Source organism: Loxodonta africana, chromosome 5 (assembly GCF_030014295.1).
Source record: "Loxodonta africana isolate mLoxAfr1 chromosome 5, mLoxAfr1.hap2, whole genome shotgun sequence".
Taxonomy (NCBI): domain Eukaryota; kingdom Metazoa; phylum Chordata; class Mammalia; order Proboscidea; family Elephantidae; genus Loxodonta; species Loxodonta africana.
The window spans coordinates 75,835,493-75,849,713 of NC_087346.1; the positions used below are offsets into that span (position 1 = coordinate 75,835,493).

Here is a 14,221-nt window from a genome sequence, read left to right on the forward strand (position 1 = left end):
TACCCCTATATTGTATACTATCTTTCCCTTCACCAATGTTAACACTTATCTACTATCTAGTTAATGATTTCCCCTCCTCAACCCTCCCTTCCCTCTTAACCATCAAAGATTGTTTCTTTCTGCATGTAAACCTTTTCTTGAGTTTTTATAGTACTGGTCTCATATGTTATTTGTCCTTTTGTGATTGACTTATTTCACTCAGCACACTGTCCTCCAGATTCATCCATGTTGTGAGCTATTTCATGGATTCATCATTGTTCTTTATTGTTGTATTCCATTGTGCGTATGTACCATAATTTATCCATTTGATATTGGGGTATTTTTAACCTACAGAATCAGCAATATCAGGTGGTTGAAACTGATAAGTTATTCCCAATATATTTTCCTTCTCTCCACCCCTCCCCACTATGTTTCTTTAAAACCCTAGTCTCTGAGATATTCCAAAATCTGAATGAGAACTCATTTTCTGCCACTTATCCTCCAAGACTCCTAAATTTTGTGACCAAGAAATTTCAGATCTCGGGAAGTATCTTCATAGCTAATCCCAACAATTCATAGAATTGTTCCTGATAGTTTCTCCTTGGGCCCTACAGAAACAACACACTGTAGGGTTTAGAGCCTGCTTTTCAGCAGCGGACGATTGTAGGAAACTGAGGAAGTGCAGTTTACATTAAGTCTCTGGCAGAGTGTCAGAGATTCTCAAGCTTGGTTGTGGCATCCCTTCTCCAGGTTTTATGAAAACATGCTTTCTCAAGTCTTGCTGAGCTTGCAAATGTGCCATGAGTTGGTGCCAATAGAGTCCTGCTTGTTACTGTCATCGGCAGGATTTTGTAATTTTTAAAAAATCAGTTCACAGAGGGGAAAGGCACACAAATGCACAGGCTTGCAGAATGCTGAGACTGCCTGGGGCTCAGTTCCATTCTGACTGCCATTTTTCCCTTCACATGCCAATAAACTCCTGTTCGGGCCTTTGGTCATCTCCAGGGTAAGTTATGGATGCTTACAATTCTTCAGATGTGCATTAAAGGACAGTCATCCTTACTATATCAAATATCTTAAAAAGATTTGATGGTAATGACTTTAGTGTAAATAATCATCCTATTGTATTCACATGGACATTTTAATTAATCTTCTTTGTCCTTGGTTTTCAACTGATCACGAAAGAACAACTATAGTGATTTGGGGATATGTAATTTTTTCAGCATCCTACTCTTAGCACAGTTAATATGTACCTCAGAATAAACCTTATTAGCCATTTTTTCTCCACAAAAGTTTACCTCAAATATCAGAATGATTTTGCTTTCTTAAACTTGTCTATGTCAGTGAGAAAATAAAAAAGAATATAGCAAAAAAAAAGTAACCAGACTGTCATTTATTAATACAAATTTATATAGTGGCATATGCTATTGGAGAAATCAGAAATTCATAACACACAAATTGGTATTGGAAATACAAAAATCATTCAAGAGTCAAGAAATCAGGTCGACAGCACCACAAATGTTTTACTCAATCTGAGCAGGTGTGTAGTATCCAAAAATAACAAATACCTACAGGACACTGAGACTGAATATCGTAAGACTGTGCAAACACGTCCCAACACTATTTCCCCCATCCAACAACAGGAATCTGCAGGTGTCCTCCAGGAGGCCTGGAGCACAATAAAAGGAAAGCAAGGTACAGATCATTCTTTTAACCTTCAAAGCGAGCATGTAATAGCAAATGGCAACCCCTACGGGTTTTTTGTTCCGTCTCTACTGACTGCGTGGAGTAAAAGATTAGTAAAACACACACAAGGCATTAGTGAACAACTCAGAGGTTGAAAGCTGAGTTTTGACTGAAATACAATCCCATATCAGTCACCAAATTGGGGCATGGGAATGTGAAATATAAACCATAAATGAACAATTCTCCATCAAAGGAATAAGTCTCAGCTCCACATTTCTTAGCACTTTCCATTTAATAAAGTGTGCATCCATTGTAGAAGTACTGGCATTCCATAAAGTGTATGTAGTGGGGGAAGGGCAGAAAAAGAGGCAGGAATATTCCAAGGGCTTTCCTTTCAAGCAGTTTCCTATCACGAGGTCATCACAGGGTGTTGCCCTGGTCATTTCAGACCTCGTACATAGAGGCTGCTAGGAGTACTCAGCATTCCCTGCCACACTGGCTGCATTTGGCTACCAGTTTGCCCTCTTTCTATGCACGGTCCTATTTGCTAGTAATGGAAGTAATGTAAGAAGAATATTTGCACAAATGGAAAGTTGTTGTTTTAGCGTGTAAGCATTCTGGTACTAAAACCCCCAAAAAACCACACCCATTGCCATCGAGTTGATTCATAGAGACCCTATAGGACAGAACTGCCCCAGAGGGTTTCCAAGGAAGTGGCTGGTGGATTTGAACTGACAACCTTTTGGTGGGTGGCCAAGCTCTTAACCACTGTGCTGCCAAGGGCTCCAAGCCTAGAGGAGGTTATAAATAATGTGCCAAATCAAAAGCTGCTCCACAAAGGATCAGTTCCCTGTTCTGGAAGAACCAGCAGTAACCTTCTAGGTTGTTCTGGGGAATACTCCTGTCTGGCTGATGAGCTCTCCAGCCGGATTCTAGATGTCTATGAGCAGACACAGACGTCTGGCCCTGAACTGCCCAAGCTGGTCTTAAGTAGCACTGACCAGGCACAAGTTTTAGAAATATGTAAACCAGTCAGAAATAAGGACATATCCCTGGGCCTAGGGTATGTCACTACTCAGCTCTGAGAATCTCACCAGGACCCTCTTTTCCCTGGGTTGCAGTCTCCTTCTCTGTAAGAAGGGTTCCTCTGTGCCTGATATCTGACAGGAAAGGCCCAGAGGTTTCTCACATGATTTGTGATTTGTAGAGAAGTGCTCTAGTCTAAAGCATTTTGAAAACCCCCAGGTGAGCTCTGGGCTCACTTCAATCCACCCTCTCCTGAAAACTTTACTGGCATCTCAGAATGCAAAGTCAGACTTTCCTCCAAGTCTGCTCATGGTGCCGACTCACAGTCTCATCTCCTGCTAAAACATTATTATGACTTCTCAGTTCATCCCTCTTTAAGGCCACTGCCAGATTCGATACCTATGAATAATCTTCTAATTGGTGTTTCTTTGTTCCAAGTAGAAGATTATTTCATAATCCAAATAGAAGAGATAATCGTAGTTTTTTTCTCTATTTGCCCTTGTGATATTACCACCATACACTCTAACCCCCTTTCCTAAATGTCTTCTTCTACCAGTCATGCCGTTACACTGCCCATTGGTTCACTTAACACACAGTTCTGGAGTGCTTGTTATGTGCAAGGCACTGTGGAAGAATCAGAGGTGCGCCCACACAGGCCCTACTTTCAAGGAGCTCAGAGTCTGTTAGAGCCGCCTAAAGCCTTTCACAGGTCCTTCTTTTCAGCTTTTAGTACCAGTCTGGAATGCTGTCAAAGACCTTAGCATTCAAATACAAATACTATAGAATGTGAGTGTTCTGTTATTTCCGCAGTGATCATGGTGTGCCGTGCATCGGGAAGAGAGTACATGTCTTTTACTCCTGAATAATGGAATTGTGCCTCTGGTTCAAAACAACGTGACGTGCATGCGTCTGTTTCTGCCAGTACGACAGAAACAGAAAAGAAACAAAAATGCAAGTTGTATGCACCCTACATCCAAAAGAGTTCAGCTGATATTTGAATACTAAATTATTTAAAAGCCATGTGTTTATGGCCTCGTCACGTGCTGATATGGTAAAGTCAAGTCAAGTGCCTGAGCTACCAGGAATGAGCCCCCCGAAAGAGAAATCCCTGAAATTCTGCAAAAGGAATAGTGGCTATCTGCTGTGTGACAACATCAAGGGGAACACTAGGCTTCCATCCACTCTGACTTGAGACTGACCTGGACTGTCTCCTAATTTGCTTTATTCCAATGGGACACTTAGTTTCCTGAAACATTAGTAAAATTAAAAAACAAAAACAAGAAAAACAACCCACAGCTAGCAAAGCACATGGGTTTGTTTATCATTAGATTGGGACAAAGCCTGGAGTAGCAGGAGAGTGTTTTTTTTGTTTTTTTTTTTATCATCCATGGCAATAAGTAAGCCAGTCGGAAACAAGGACATCTCCTTGGGCCTACAGCATGTCACTAATCAGCTCTGAGAATCTCGCCAGGCTCCTCATTTCCCTGGGTTGCAGTCTCCTTCTCTGTAAGAAGGGTTCCTCTGTGCCTGATATCTGACAGGAAAGGCCCAGAGGTTTCTCACGTGATCTGTGATTTGTAGAGAAGTGCTCTAGGCTAAAGCACTTTGGAAACCCCCAGGCGAAAAGTACTTGAAAATAAAAGAATTAGTGGTTTTTTTAAGCAGTAGTTCCTCAAGTAGAACCAAGGAGCAAGTATATAGCTGTGCTGATTAGCAGAAATTGTTAATGGAGTCTTGTTGTAGTTGTTGTTAGGCACGGATCAGTCGGTTCCAACTCATAGTGACCCTTTGTTCAACAGAACAAAACACTGCCCGGTTCTGTGCCATCCTCAAAATTGTTGTTACGTTTGAGCCCATTGTTGCAGACACTGTGTCAATCCATCTCATTGAGGATCTTCCTCTTTTTTGCTGACCCTCTACTTTACCAAGCATGATGTCCTTCTTCAGGGACTGGTCCCTCCTGGTAACATGTCCAGAGTACGTCAGACCAAGAATCTGGGTTTAAGCAATTCAAACACTGCTTTCCACAGGCCCAGGAAAAGCCAAGTAGGAGAAAGTTAGTGGTGGAGTGGGGAGACCAAAGGCCCTGTACCCCACACACTCTCTCTGAAATGCTGAGATCTGCCACTGTATGTTCCCCAATTCTCTGAACTCCATGGGCTAAACTAATTGTCTAACTTCCAATCTAATACCTAAAATACTTGTTTTATAAGATTAGCCTTCCAGAAAGAGCAATTTGTAGCTGTTTAAGAATGTTAAAGGGATACACATTAATAACCCTACAGGAATCCTCTGGGGGCCCCAGCGGTTCTTGGTTTAATGAGGTAGCTCAGTTGTGAGTTAATGCTTGTGATGTGTGCCATCTGTCACTCAGAGTTAGTTTTTCCTTTTTAATCTGCAAGATTATAAAAATACCAGCATTTTCCTGTTTTATAAAAATGATTTTAGAAAAAAAATACACGTGGGTCTCCATTAAACTTCGGTTCCGTCTTGTAAATTATTGTGGACTCTGACTTCTAAATTCAATTTTTTTACTTTAGCACCTTTGAACGTGTATGCCCCCTCGGTTTCACTTAGTATGTTGACGTTCCGCACGGTGCAGTATTGTCTGTTTACGTTCTTCTCTACCCTGTCCAGGTTCCTCTTGGGTACATCTACCTTAGTGTTCAGAGGGTACTCCTCCAAGATGTCCTTTCTGGTTGGTTTCTTCCTCTGTTTCTGGCATTTCCTGGTGATGAAACATGCCACCAAAAACACCAGAAGCAGAAGCATGATAGCAGCAAGGGCGCTGCCAATGGACGCCCCAGTTTGGGTCAGAGAAGCAGCAACAACTGGCTCTTGCATCTCCAGATTCAGGGACTTCATATTGGTGCCATTCTTGACTTGGTCTCCTTCATTGTCATAGATAAGGGAATCGTCAAGGGTCAGTTGGCCACTGGGGTCCACCAAGTCCCTTCGGTTGCGCCTCAGAAGGGTTGTGAGAGAGCGCTGGACCCGAGGCCCTGAGATGGTGTCAGGGCCAATGATGTAGATCACCTGGAGGTACCATTGGTGTCCTGCTTCCACCTGCAGGAAGAGAAAAATAGGAAGACCGGACATGTCATTGTTGTCCAGACCACCTCTACAAAAGGAAATGGAAAGTCAATTGCTACTGCATGCTTTGATAGCTAAATTGTTTCAAGAAAAGGACTAACAATGGTTGGTGTCTACTAAGAAAATAGAGAATGGAGCCAAATATTAAGGGTTCTATTTTATTTTTAAGTGTAGATGGTCTTGGGCCAGCTCTTCAAATTCTTTTGTTGCCCTACCTGTGCGTGGACTAGCCCTAAGAATATTTTCATGGTCTCCCTAGCTAAGTGAATGCTTACAAAGTGATTTTTCAGGCTTTATTGATAAATTGATAGCAGTGAAAAATTAGTATTAATAACCACAATTATTCCCAGTGACTTTCATCTGTTACAGTAATTTACTATTTACTGATGGACTTCAGCTAAAATAGAGTTATCCAACAAATATTTACCAAACACCTACCCTGAATATAACAGTCAGACACTTGACAAAAACTGCCTGAATATCCCCTCAGAAGTCATGTCATTATTTTATTTCCCTCTCATTTGACCCCATTGGAACTCTCCATGGTTTTGAAACAACATCCTAATAATAAAAATAAAATAAAAGTTAAACAACCAGTTTCCATTGAGTCAATTCTGAGTAGAGTAGAATTGTACTGCATAGGGATTTCAATGACTGATTTTTCAGAATAGGTCACCAGGCCTCTCTTTCGAGATGCCTCTCGCTGGACTTTAACCTCTGACCTTCCGGTTAACAGTCGAGTACATTAACATCTCTCAGGAATAATAATAGTTCTGAAATCCAGAGTCATGGATTACTATTTGAAGACAGAAACACAATGGAACTAAACCTTAGACATTCATATTTATCCCCGGGGCTTAAGGTTTTATTGCTGATCAAATACTGTGCCATTCTAAATTGTATACCATATGTAGTCCTGATGACCACAGTGATAAGTGACTATATTCAGATTAAAGAATTTTATCATTGCTTTGGTCAGTTGGGAATAGACAGGGAAAATTTTGGGTGTATGACGAACTTAATAATAACAAAAAAGACCTGCCAGCAAGAATACTGTAAAAAGAAACAGACAGTCCAGAGATGATGTAGAAATCCTTTTTGCAACCTTGAAAGTGGACTTGGCCCTCTGCTTCTATTCTTCTGACCAAACTCACCTTGTAGAGCGCATCTACTTTTAGAGTAAATCCATCCACTCCTGGCATGCTGCTGATCACATGGAAATCAGGCAACTCAGAAGCAAAGTGGGCCTCAAAAGGCACATCATGGAAGTATTTATCAGTTACCTCTGGCTGACTGCGGTCCTGGAATTTCAGGGAAAAAAGAGATGCAAGATTTAGAATGATGGAGCCCCTTAACTGGATGGTGGCAGTTGTGAGAGGAGAGAGGTCCTCTCCACTCCTGCTTCAGGTTGGGTCAGGGGAGTTATGTGTTGCAGAGCCCTCCCTGTAAATCTGTAAAATGGGCAACCACTGCCCTCTTCATGGCGGGTGGGTCACTTGGTGGCTTCCGCGGTCTCAAAAGACCAAGAGTTGGATAGCCTAAACCTACCATTCTCAAACTTTTCGGTCTCGGGACCCTTTAACTAGTTGCTGCAGGGTCGATTCCCACTCATGGTGACCTCACATGTGTCAGAGTAGAACTGTGCTCCATAGGGTTCTCAACAGCTGATTTTTTGGAAGGAGATCACCAGGCCTTTCTTTTGGGGCACCTCTGGGTGAGCTGGAGCTGACATTTCGGTTAGCAGCTGAGCATGCTAACCATTTGTACTACCCAGGGACTCCCAGCACCACTTGCATATTTAAAAATCAAGGACCCTAAAAAGCTTTTGTTTATGTCTGTCAATACTTACTGTATTAAAAATTAAAACTGAGATGTTAAAAAATATTAATTCGTTTAAAAATTGTTAGCATAAGTAACCTATTTTTTTAATGAAAATACCTATATTCACCTCCTCCTCTCCAAAAAAAGGTGGTATTGTTTTACATTTTTACAAATCTCCGGAAAAGAACTGGATTCTCATAACTGCTTCTGCATTTAATCAGTTGTGCGTAATATGTTGTTTTGGTTGATGTATATAAAGAAAGTCAGGCCTCACACAGCCATCCTGTTTAAAAAAGGGAGGGATATCATAACTTTTTTAGATAATTATAAATATTATTTTTTATATTATATCAAAACTCGATAAATGGCAGTTTTTAAAAGATTAGTTACAACGTGGAATCTGAAACTATGTCAATAAACTTTTGATACTGTCTACACTTACAAGGGAATGAGTGAAAAAGGCAAACACTGTCTTAATATTATTATATAAGTAGTTCTGATCTGTGGACTCTGTAAAAGAGTCTTGGGAACATTCGGGGTCTCTGGACCATACTTTTAGAAACACTGGCTTAGATTATTTTCTTCCTAGACAGTTACTGTCAAGTTGACTCTGACTTATAGCAACCCCTTCCTATGTGTCAGGGTAGAACTTTGCTTCAAAGGACTTTCAATGTCTGATTCTTCAGAAGTAGATCACCAAGCCTTTCATCTGAGGTGCCTCCAGGTGGACTTGAATCTAACTTTTCAGTTAGCAGCCAAGCGTGTTAGCCATTGGCACCACCCAGGGACTCCCTTTCTTTCCTAGGGCATCAGTGATAGCTTGTTTTGCTACCCATGTGATCCCACATTCGGTAATACGTACTAGAATTTAGTTGATCAGAGAGAAACAAACCAAACAAAAAAAGGAAGAGTAAGAGAGAACCATCAAAAATGCTTTATCTGCTTTAGGCAGAATTCGTTGCTGAGGAAATCTACCAAGCCTGAAGCGTCAGCCCTTGAACACCAACAGCTAGCATACCAGCAGCAGGAATCTGTGTTTCAGGTGTTTGTTAGGCTGAATGCATCCATACTGTGGCCCTTCATTGTAGATTGTTCCCGTGGGATCAAAGAAAGGCACATAGCCATCCTTGCCAGTACAAAGATAGACTTTCTCCAGTTGGAGTTTGTAAGCAGAATTGAGGTTTTGTTCTGGATTCCAAAGTACTCGGCCATAAAGGATTTGACCTTAAAAGACAGAGAGGCAATAATTAGGTCAGACTATAAGACGAAAGGAAAAAAAAAAAAAATGGTAAGGGTAGAAAGGCTTTAACATGTCCCTTTACGGTGAAAAGCACCTTCCCATGAAGAATTCTATGATTCCACGTGCCCTTAAAACAGTCATTCATTCAGTCATTGCATCTTCCATTCAGTGAACATTAATAAACATTTAAGTTATACCAAGTACTCTGTTACATGCAAAGGATGCAAAGATGAGTAAGATGGAGTTGAGAGGACAGAAATAAAAGCAAAGCAACTGATAAAAACAGTGAACATTTATCAGACTCATACAATTTGCCAGTACTGTACTAAGTTTTTCACATGTAATAAACTCATGTCTTTCTCACAATTATACAGATGAGGAAACAGAAGCACCAAGGGGTTAAGTGCTTTGCTGAAATAGCAAAACTAGTAAGTGGTAAGGATGGAATTCAAAGTCAAGGTACGCTGGCTCCAAAATTAACATCCTTAATCACCGTGACACTATACTGTTAAGTTCCATGATAGAGGGAGGTACATAATGTTAAATAACACAAAGTTGAGCACAAAAATCTGCCTGGTGAGAAGTACAGAAGGGTTAAAGGTCATGATATTTGCATAAGATTGTGGAACATGAGCAGGCATCAGTCAGAGCATTTGGGGTGGGAGGGAGAGGCACAGAAGAACATTCTGGGCAGAAGAATGTACATGTACAAAATTTGCGATGGCAGAAGAGTACTGGGTCCTCGTGTGGCCACTGTTTCTGTAGTGACATCAAGACCTTTACCTACACTATCTTATTTAATCCTCCCAAGAACCCAAATGGGGTTGATTATTATTCTCATTTTAAATAACGTGTTCAAGTTTCACAGCTATGACAGGGTAAAAGAAGGATTCGATAACAAACCCTCTGACTTTAAAGCTAATGCTTGTGCCCCCACCATGTGGCACTGAGTAAATCAGTGTGATTGGAGAAGGGTGTGTAGAAGCTCTCCCATGAGAGGCTCCTGGAAGGACAGGCTTGTCAAGCCGAGGACTGTAGTTCTGAGTATGTAAGTGATGATGAACACTGGAAGTTTTAAAGCAGGTGTAATATCAACACACCTGAGCTTTGGAAACATGGAGAAAGGACTGAAGTCAAAGAGACTAGAGTCACAGAGACCATGTATGGGGCTACTTTAATACTGCAGTGGGAAAAAACCCAAACCCATGGCTGCCAAATTGATTCTGACTCATAGAGAAACTACAGGACAGAGCAGAATTGCCCGTAGGGTTTCCAAGGAGCAGCTGGTGGATTCAAACTGCTGACCTTTTGGTTAGCAGCTGAACGTGTAACCACTGCACTACCAGGGCTCATAGTTGGAAATAATAAAAAAAAAAAAACAAACCTAAAAATATCTGTGAGGCAAGGAGATGAATTCAAGAAATGTCTAGGAGCAAGATTCCATTCATCTTAATGATAGATGGGATGTGGGAGGCAAAGAAGGAGTTGAGGTTTTTGGCAGCGGTACCTGGGAGGATGGTTACACAGTCAATGAGGTAGTGGATGTAGGAAGATGAGAACGTTTAGAAGATGATATTAAGTCCCGTCCTTGACATCTCAAGGTGTCTGAAAGACATCTCTACTCGAAGAGGTTCAGTAGACATTTGGAAATAAATGAATGATTAAGCATGAGGTCAGATTTTATGAAATGGCTGAGGGGTAGTAGAAGTTTAGAAAGTTCCAAGTAAAGGGATAGTCAAAGCCATGGGGATGGAGGAGACTGACCAGAGGTAGCACTGAGAATGAGAACGGAACAGAGCTAAGCAACATGGAAGGAGTAGAAGACAGGGACCTAGGACTGAAGAATGAGAAGAAGTAGTCAAAGAGGCAAGACAGTGTGAGGTGAGGACACTGAACAGAAGAATGTCAAAACTCATGGATTTAGTGCCATCAATAAAATAGAGTTTAGAGACAGACAGAGGAGTGACTGTGCAGAGCAGCCATGGAGACAGCACTTCTTTAGGAAGTTTGTCAGAGAAGGAAAAATGAGAAATTGGGCTGACGCTTGAGAGAGGGGAGCCAAGGGAAGGTTTTATCCCATGATGGACAAGGCTTGAGTGAGTTGTAAGGATAAGAGAAAAGACTCAGGTATGAAGAGATTAAATGCAATAAAAGACAGAAGGAGTAACTGAGAGGGTAAAGGAGGGCAGCTGATTAATTCATTTATTCTTTTAACAAATAATTTATTGTGTACTTAGGCACTGGTGGTATAGGGTATAAATCTGATATTTGATGAAAATCCCATAGAACTTAAAATCTAGTGGTGAAGATATGCAATAAATCAAATATATATGTGTATATTACATAATATTAAAAATTGTGATAAGTACTATAAGAAATGAACAGAGTGTTATGAAGGCAAACAATATGGAGGCCTATGTTAGATTGTCTGGTATAGTCAGGGTAACCCTTTATGAGCAGGTAACACTTAGGTAGAGGGCTGAATGGCAAGAAGGAGCTAGCTTTTTGAAGTTAAGAGAACCACATTTGGGGTGGGGAAACCGCAGAGGGACCATTTCAAGAAGAGAAAGTATAATGGAAAGTACACATGTGTTCAGCATCCCTTTGAGGCTGGGAGGCAGTGGGCGTGGTACTGTTATCTCTCTGAGGACATGAAACAGAAAACAATTTACCCAAAGTTAGACTATGTGTTAGAATCTGGTTGGAAACTCCAGTCTTCTTGCCAATCAGACCAGTACTTTCCCAGGATGGTGGTAGTGTTGTTAGCTGCCATCAAGTCAGCTCCGACTCATGACACCTCATATATAACAGAACAAAACTGCCTGGTTTTGAGCCATCTTCACAATCTTTCATGTGTTTAACCCCACTGTTGCAGCTATTGTATCAATCCACCTCACTGAAGGTTTCCCTCATTTTCTCTGACTCGCTACTTTACCAAACATGATGTCCTTTTCTAGTGATTGGTTTCTCCTGATGATGTACCCAAGGTATGCAAGACGAGGTCTCGCCATCCTTGCTTCTAATGAGCATGGTGTCACCCTGCCAATCACTATAGTGCCGGAGGCTCTACTAAGTATGTAATCTTATTTTCAAACAACATGAAGGAAGAGTATGGGTCTGTTCCTTGGTTAAACCTTGACTGTTCTGGAACCAATTCTGGGGGAATCTTCACTGAGGAGTTGACCAAAAGCTAAAGATGAGCAGAAATATTGGTCTAGGGACTTATCCCAAAGCTTCTCAAGTTGAGGCAGAGCCTCTTTCTGCAGATGAGGGAAGCAACTTACCTTTTGAGAAGGCTCCTTTGTAATCCATTTCTGCCAGTGACATATCAGATGTGTTGGGATCCATTAGGAACACCTTCTCGTTATTGCAGAGCTGAAATTCAGTATTGAGAGAATAGACAACTGGCACGGGGCGGTTGGTCTGCTGGAACGCAATGGGTATCAGAAATCTAAAACCAGAAGAAACAAGAGCTCATTGAGAGCAGGGTCGACTTCGAACGTATCACTCCAGCTGCCCTCCCTCCCCCACCCTTCTCAAGATTGTTGTAGGTGCTAAATACTTAATTAGTAAAAAGCTGTGTGCTGGAGAGGGACTTTATTAGTTCGGTCATTATGAGGTTAATCTGCTCTCTTGACCAGAAATAATCTAACTCACCTTTAGAACTCAATGGTAAACAAACAACAACAACAATAAAACCCAAACCTGTTGCCATCAAGTCAATTCCAACTCATGGTGAACCCATGTGTTACAGAGTAGAACTGCTCCACAGGGTTTTCTTGGCTATAATCTTTACAGAAACAGATCACCAAGGCCTTTCTTCAGTGGGACCACTGCGTGGATTCAAACCGCCAACCTTTTGGTTAGTAGTCAGGTGCAAACTGTTTGTACCACCCTTTGGTACCCTTTGCTTTTTTTTTTTTTTTTAATTGTGGTAAAAATATATGACAAAACATCTGCTAATTCAACAATTTTTAGATGTACAGTTTAAGAAACATTGATTATATTCATCCTGGTGTCCCTTTGGTTTTTTGTTTGCTTTGTTTTTCAGCCCTTGTATTCTGAGGGCCACCAAAGTTGTTCTCTGAATGCTAAGGGGCTCATTCATGACTGGTGCTTCAGTTAGATTCCTTCCTAGATCCACATGCTCTGAGAATTTGACCCTTTTCCACCTGATCAAAATTTATTAATCCTTCAGGTCATTGCTAGGTGATACTCTCCTGTCTCGCCTCTTACTCCTGGCCCTCTTCCTCAGGCTTTTGAATCTGCTCTTCCTTCCTTGCCTCCCTCTGGCCAGTAAGGGCTCTTCAAGACTCAGTCCTAGGTCTCCTACTGTTCTTACTCTATAATTTTGCCTGGGTGATTTCAGCCTGATTGTTAGTTCATTCGCCATCTCTATGGTAGTCATTTCAAATTTACTTCTCTAATCCAGATTTCTCTTCTGAGCTCTAGACACGTGTACTCAGGTGCCAATTGTTAGCTCCATTTGGGTGCCTCAAGGTCACCTCAAACTCAACATGCTCCTCGCTTGGAAACTTGATTTTCCTTGTAGTGTTTTCATCCCAGTTATTGGCCACACCAAAGCCACAAGCCTCCTGTTTCTCTGAAGTCACTTTTTGTTTCTTCTAATCTATTCTGTGCACTGTGGCTATGAGTTAGTATAATCTTTTAAAACCTTAAATTTGTTTAAAATCCTTCAGTGGTTTCGTATGGCTTTTAGGGTTAAGATCAACATTTTTGACATGACCTCTCAAGCTCCAGTCCTTGCCTATTTTTCCAGCCCCATCCTTTGCTACTCTCTCCCCCTTTTATTCGGGATCTAGCCAGACTGGCCTTCTTTAGGTTTCTAAAATCTGTTGTATTCTCTACTGCCTCAGAATTAATTTATTCAACAAATACTTATTAAGCATTTATTATATGATAGACAGTGTTCTAATGATAAGAATTCATCTGTGTACAAAGCAGGGAGGTTACACTCTAATGGGGAAAGACAGTAAACAAAACAAGTTAAAAAAAAGATATATATATATATACACACACACACACATATATATATGTATAGTGTGCTAGAAGGTAACCGGTGATAACCCGTTACCAAATCCACTGCCGTTGAGTTGATTCCGACTCATAGCAACTCTATAGGACAGAGCAGAACTACCCCACAGAATTTCCAAGGAGTGCCTGGTGGATTCAAACTGCTGACCTTTTGGTTAGCAGCTACAGCTCTTAACCACTATGCCACCAGGGTTTCCAACAGGTGATAAGGAAAAAAAAAAAAAAAAGGCAGAGAAGGGGAGATCTAGGAGGAGTTTATTTGGAAATTTTAAATAAGGAGGTCATGAAAGGCCTCAGTGAGAGGAAAACATTCAAGGAAAG

The 14,221-nt window shown here is 41.1% G+C and overlaps 1 protein-coding gene across 1 annotated transcript in view; it reads right to left on the reverse strand.

Annotated features, from left to right (window-relative positions):
* Nucleotides 1-1,053: 1,053 nt before the first annotated feature.
* The window catches only part of FRAS1 (Fraser extracellular matrix complex subunit 1), a 524,357-nt gene continuing 511,189 nt past the window's right edge, over nucleotides 1,054-14,221 (reverse strand). The window contains exons 71-74 of the mRNA XM_064285669.1: nucleotides 12,130-12,296; nucleotides 8,624-8,829; nucleotides 6,939-7,085; nucleotides 1,054-5,757 (exon numbers count right to left, since the gene is read on the reverse strand). Coding sequence (XP_064141739.1) covers nucleotides 5,164-5,757; nucleotides 6,939-7,085; nucleotides 8,624-8,829; nucleotides 12,130-12,296 — 1,114 coding nt within the window. The 3' untranslated portion in view covers nucleotides 1,054-5,163. The remainder of the gene's footprint in view (nucleotides 5,758-6,938; nucleotides 7,086-8,623; nucleotides 8,830-12,129; nucleotides 12,297-14,221) is intronic.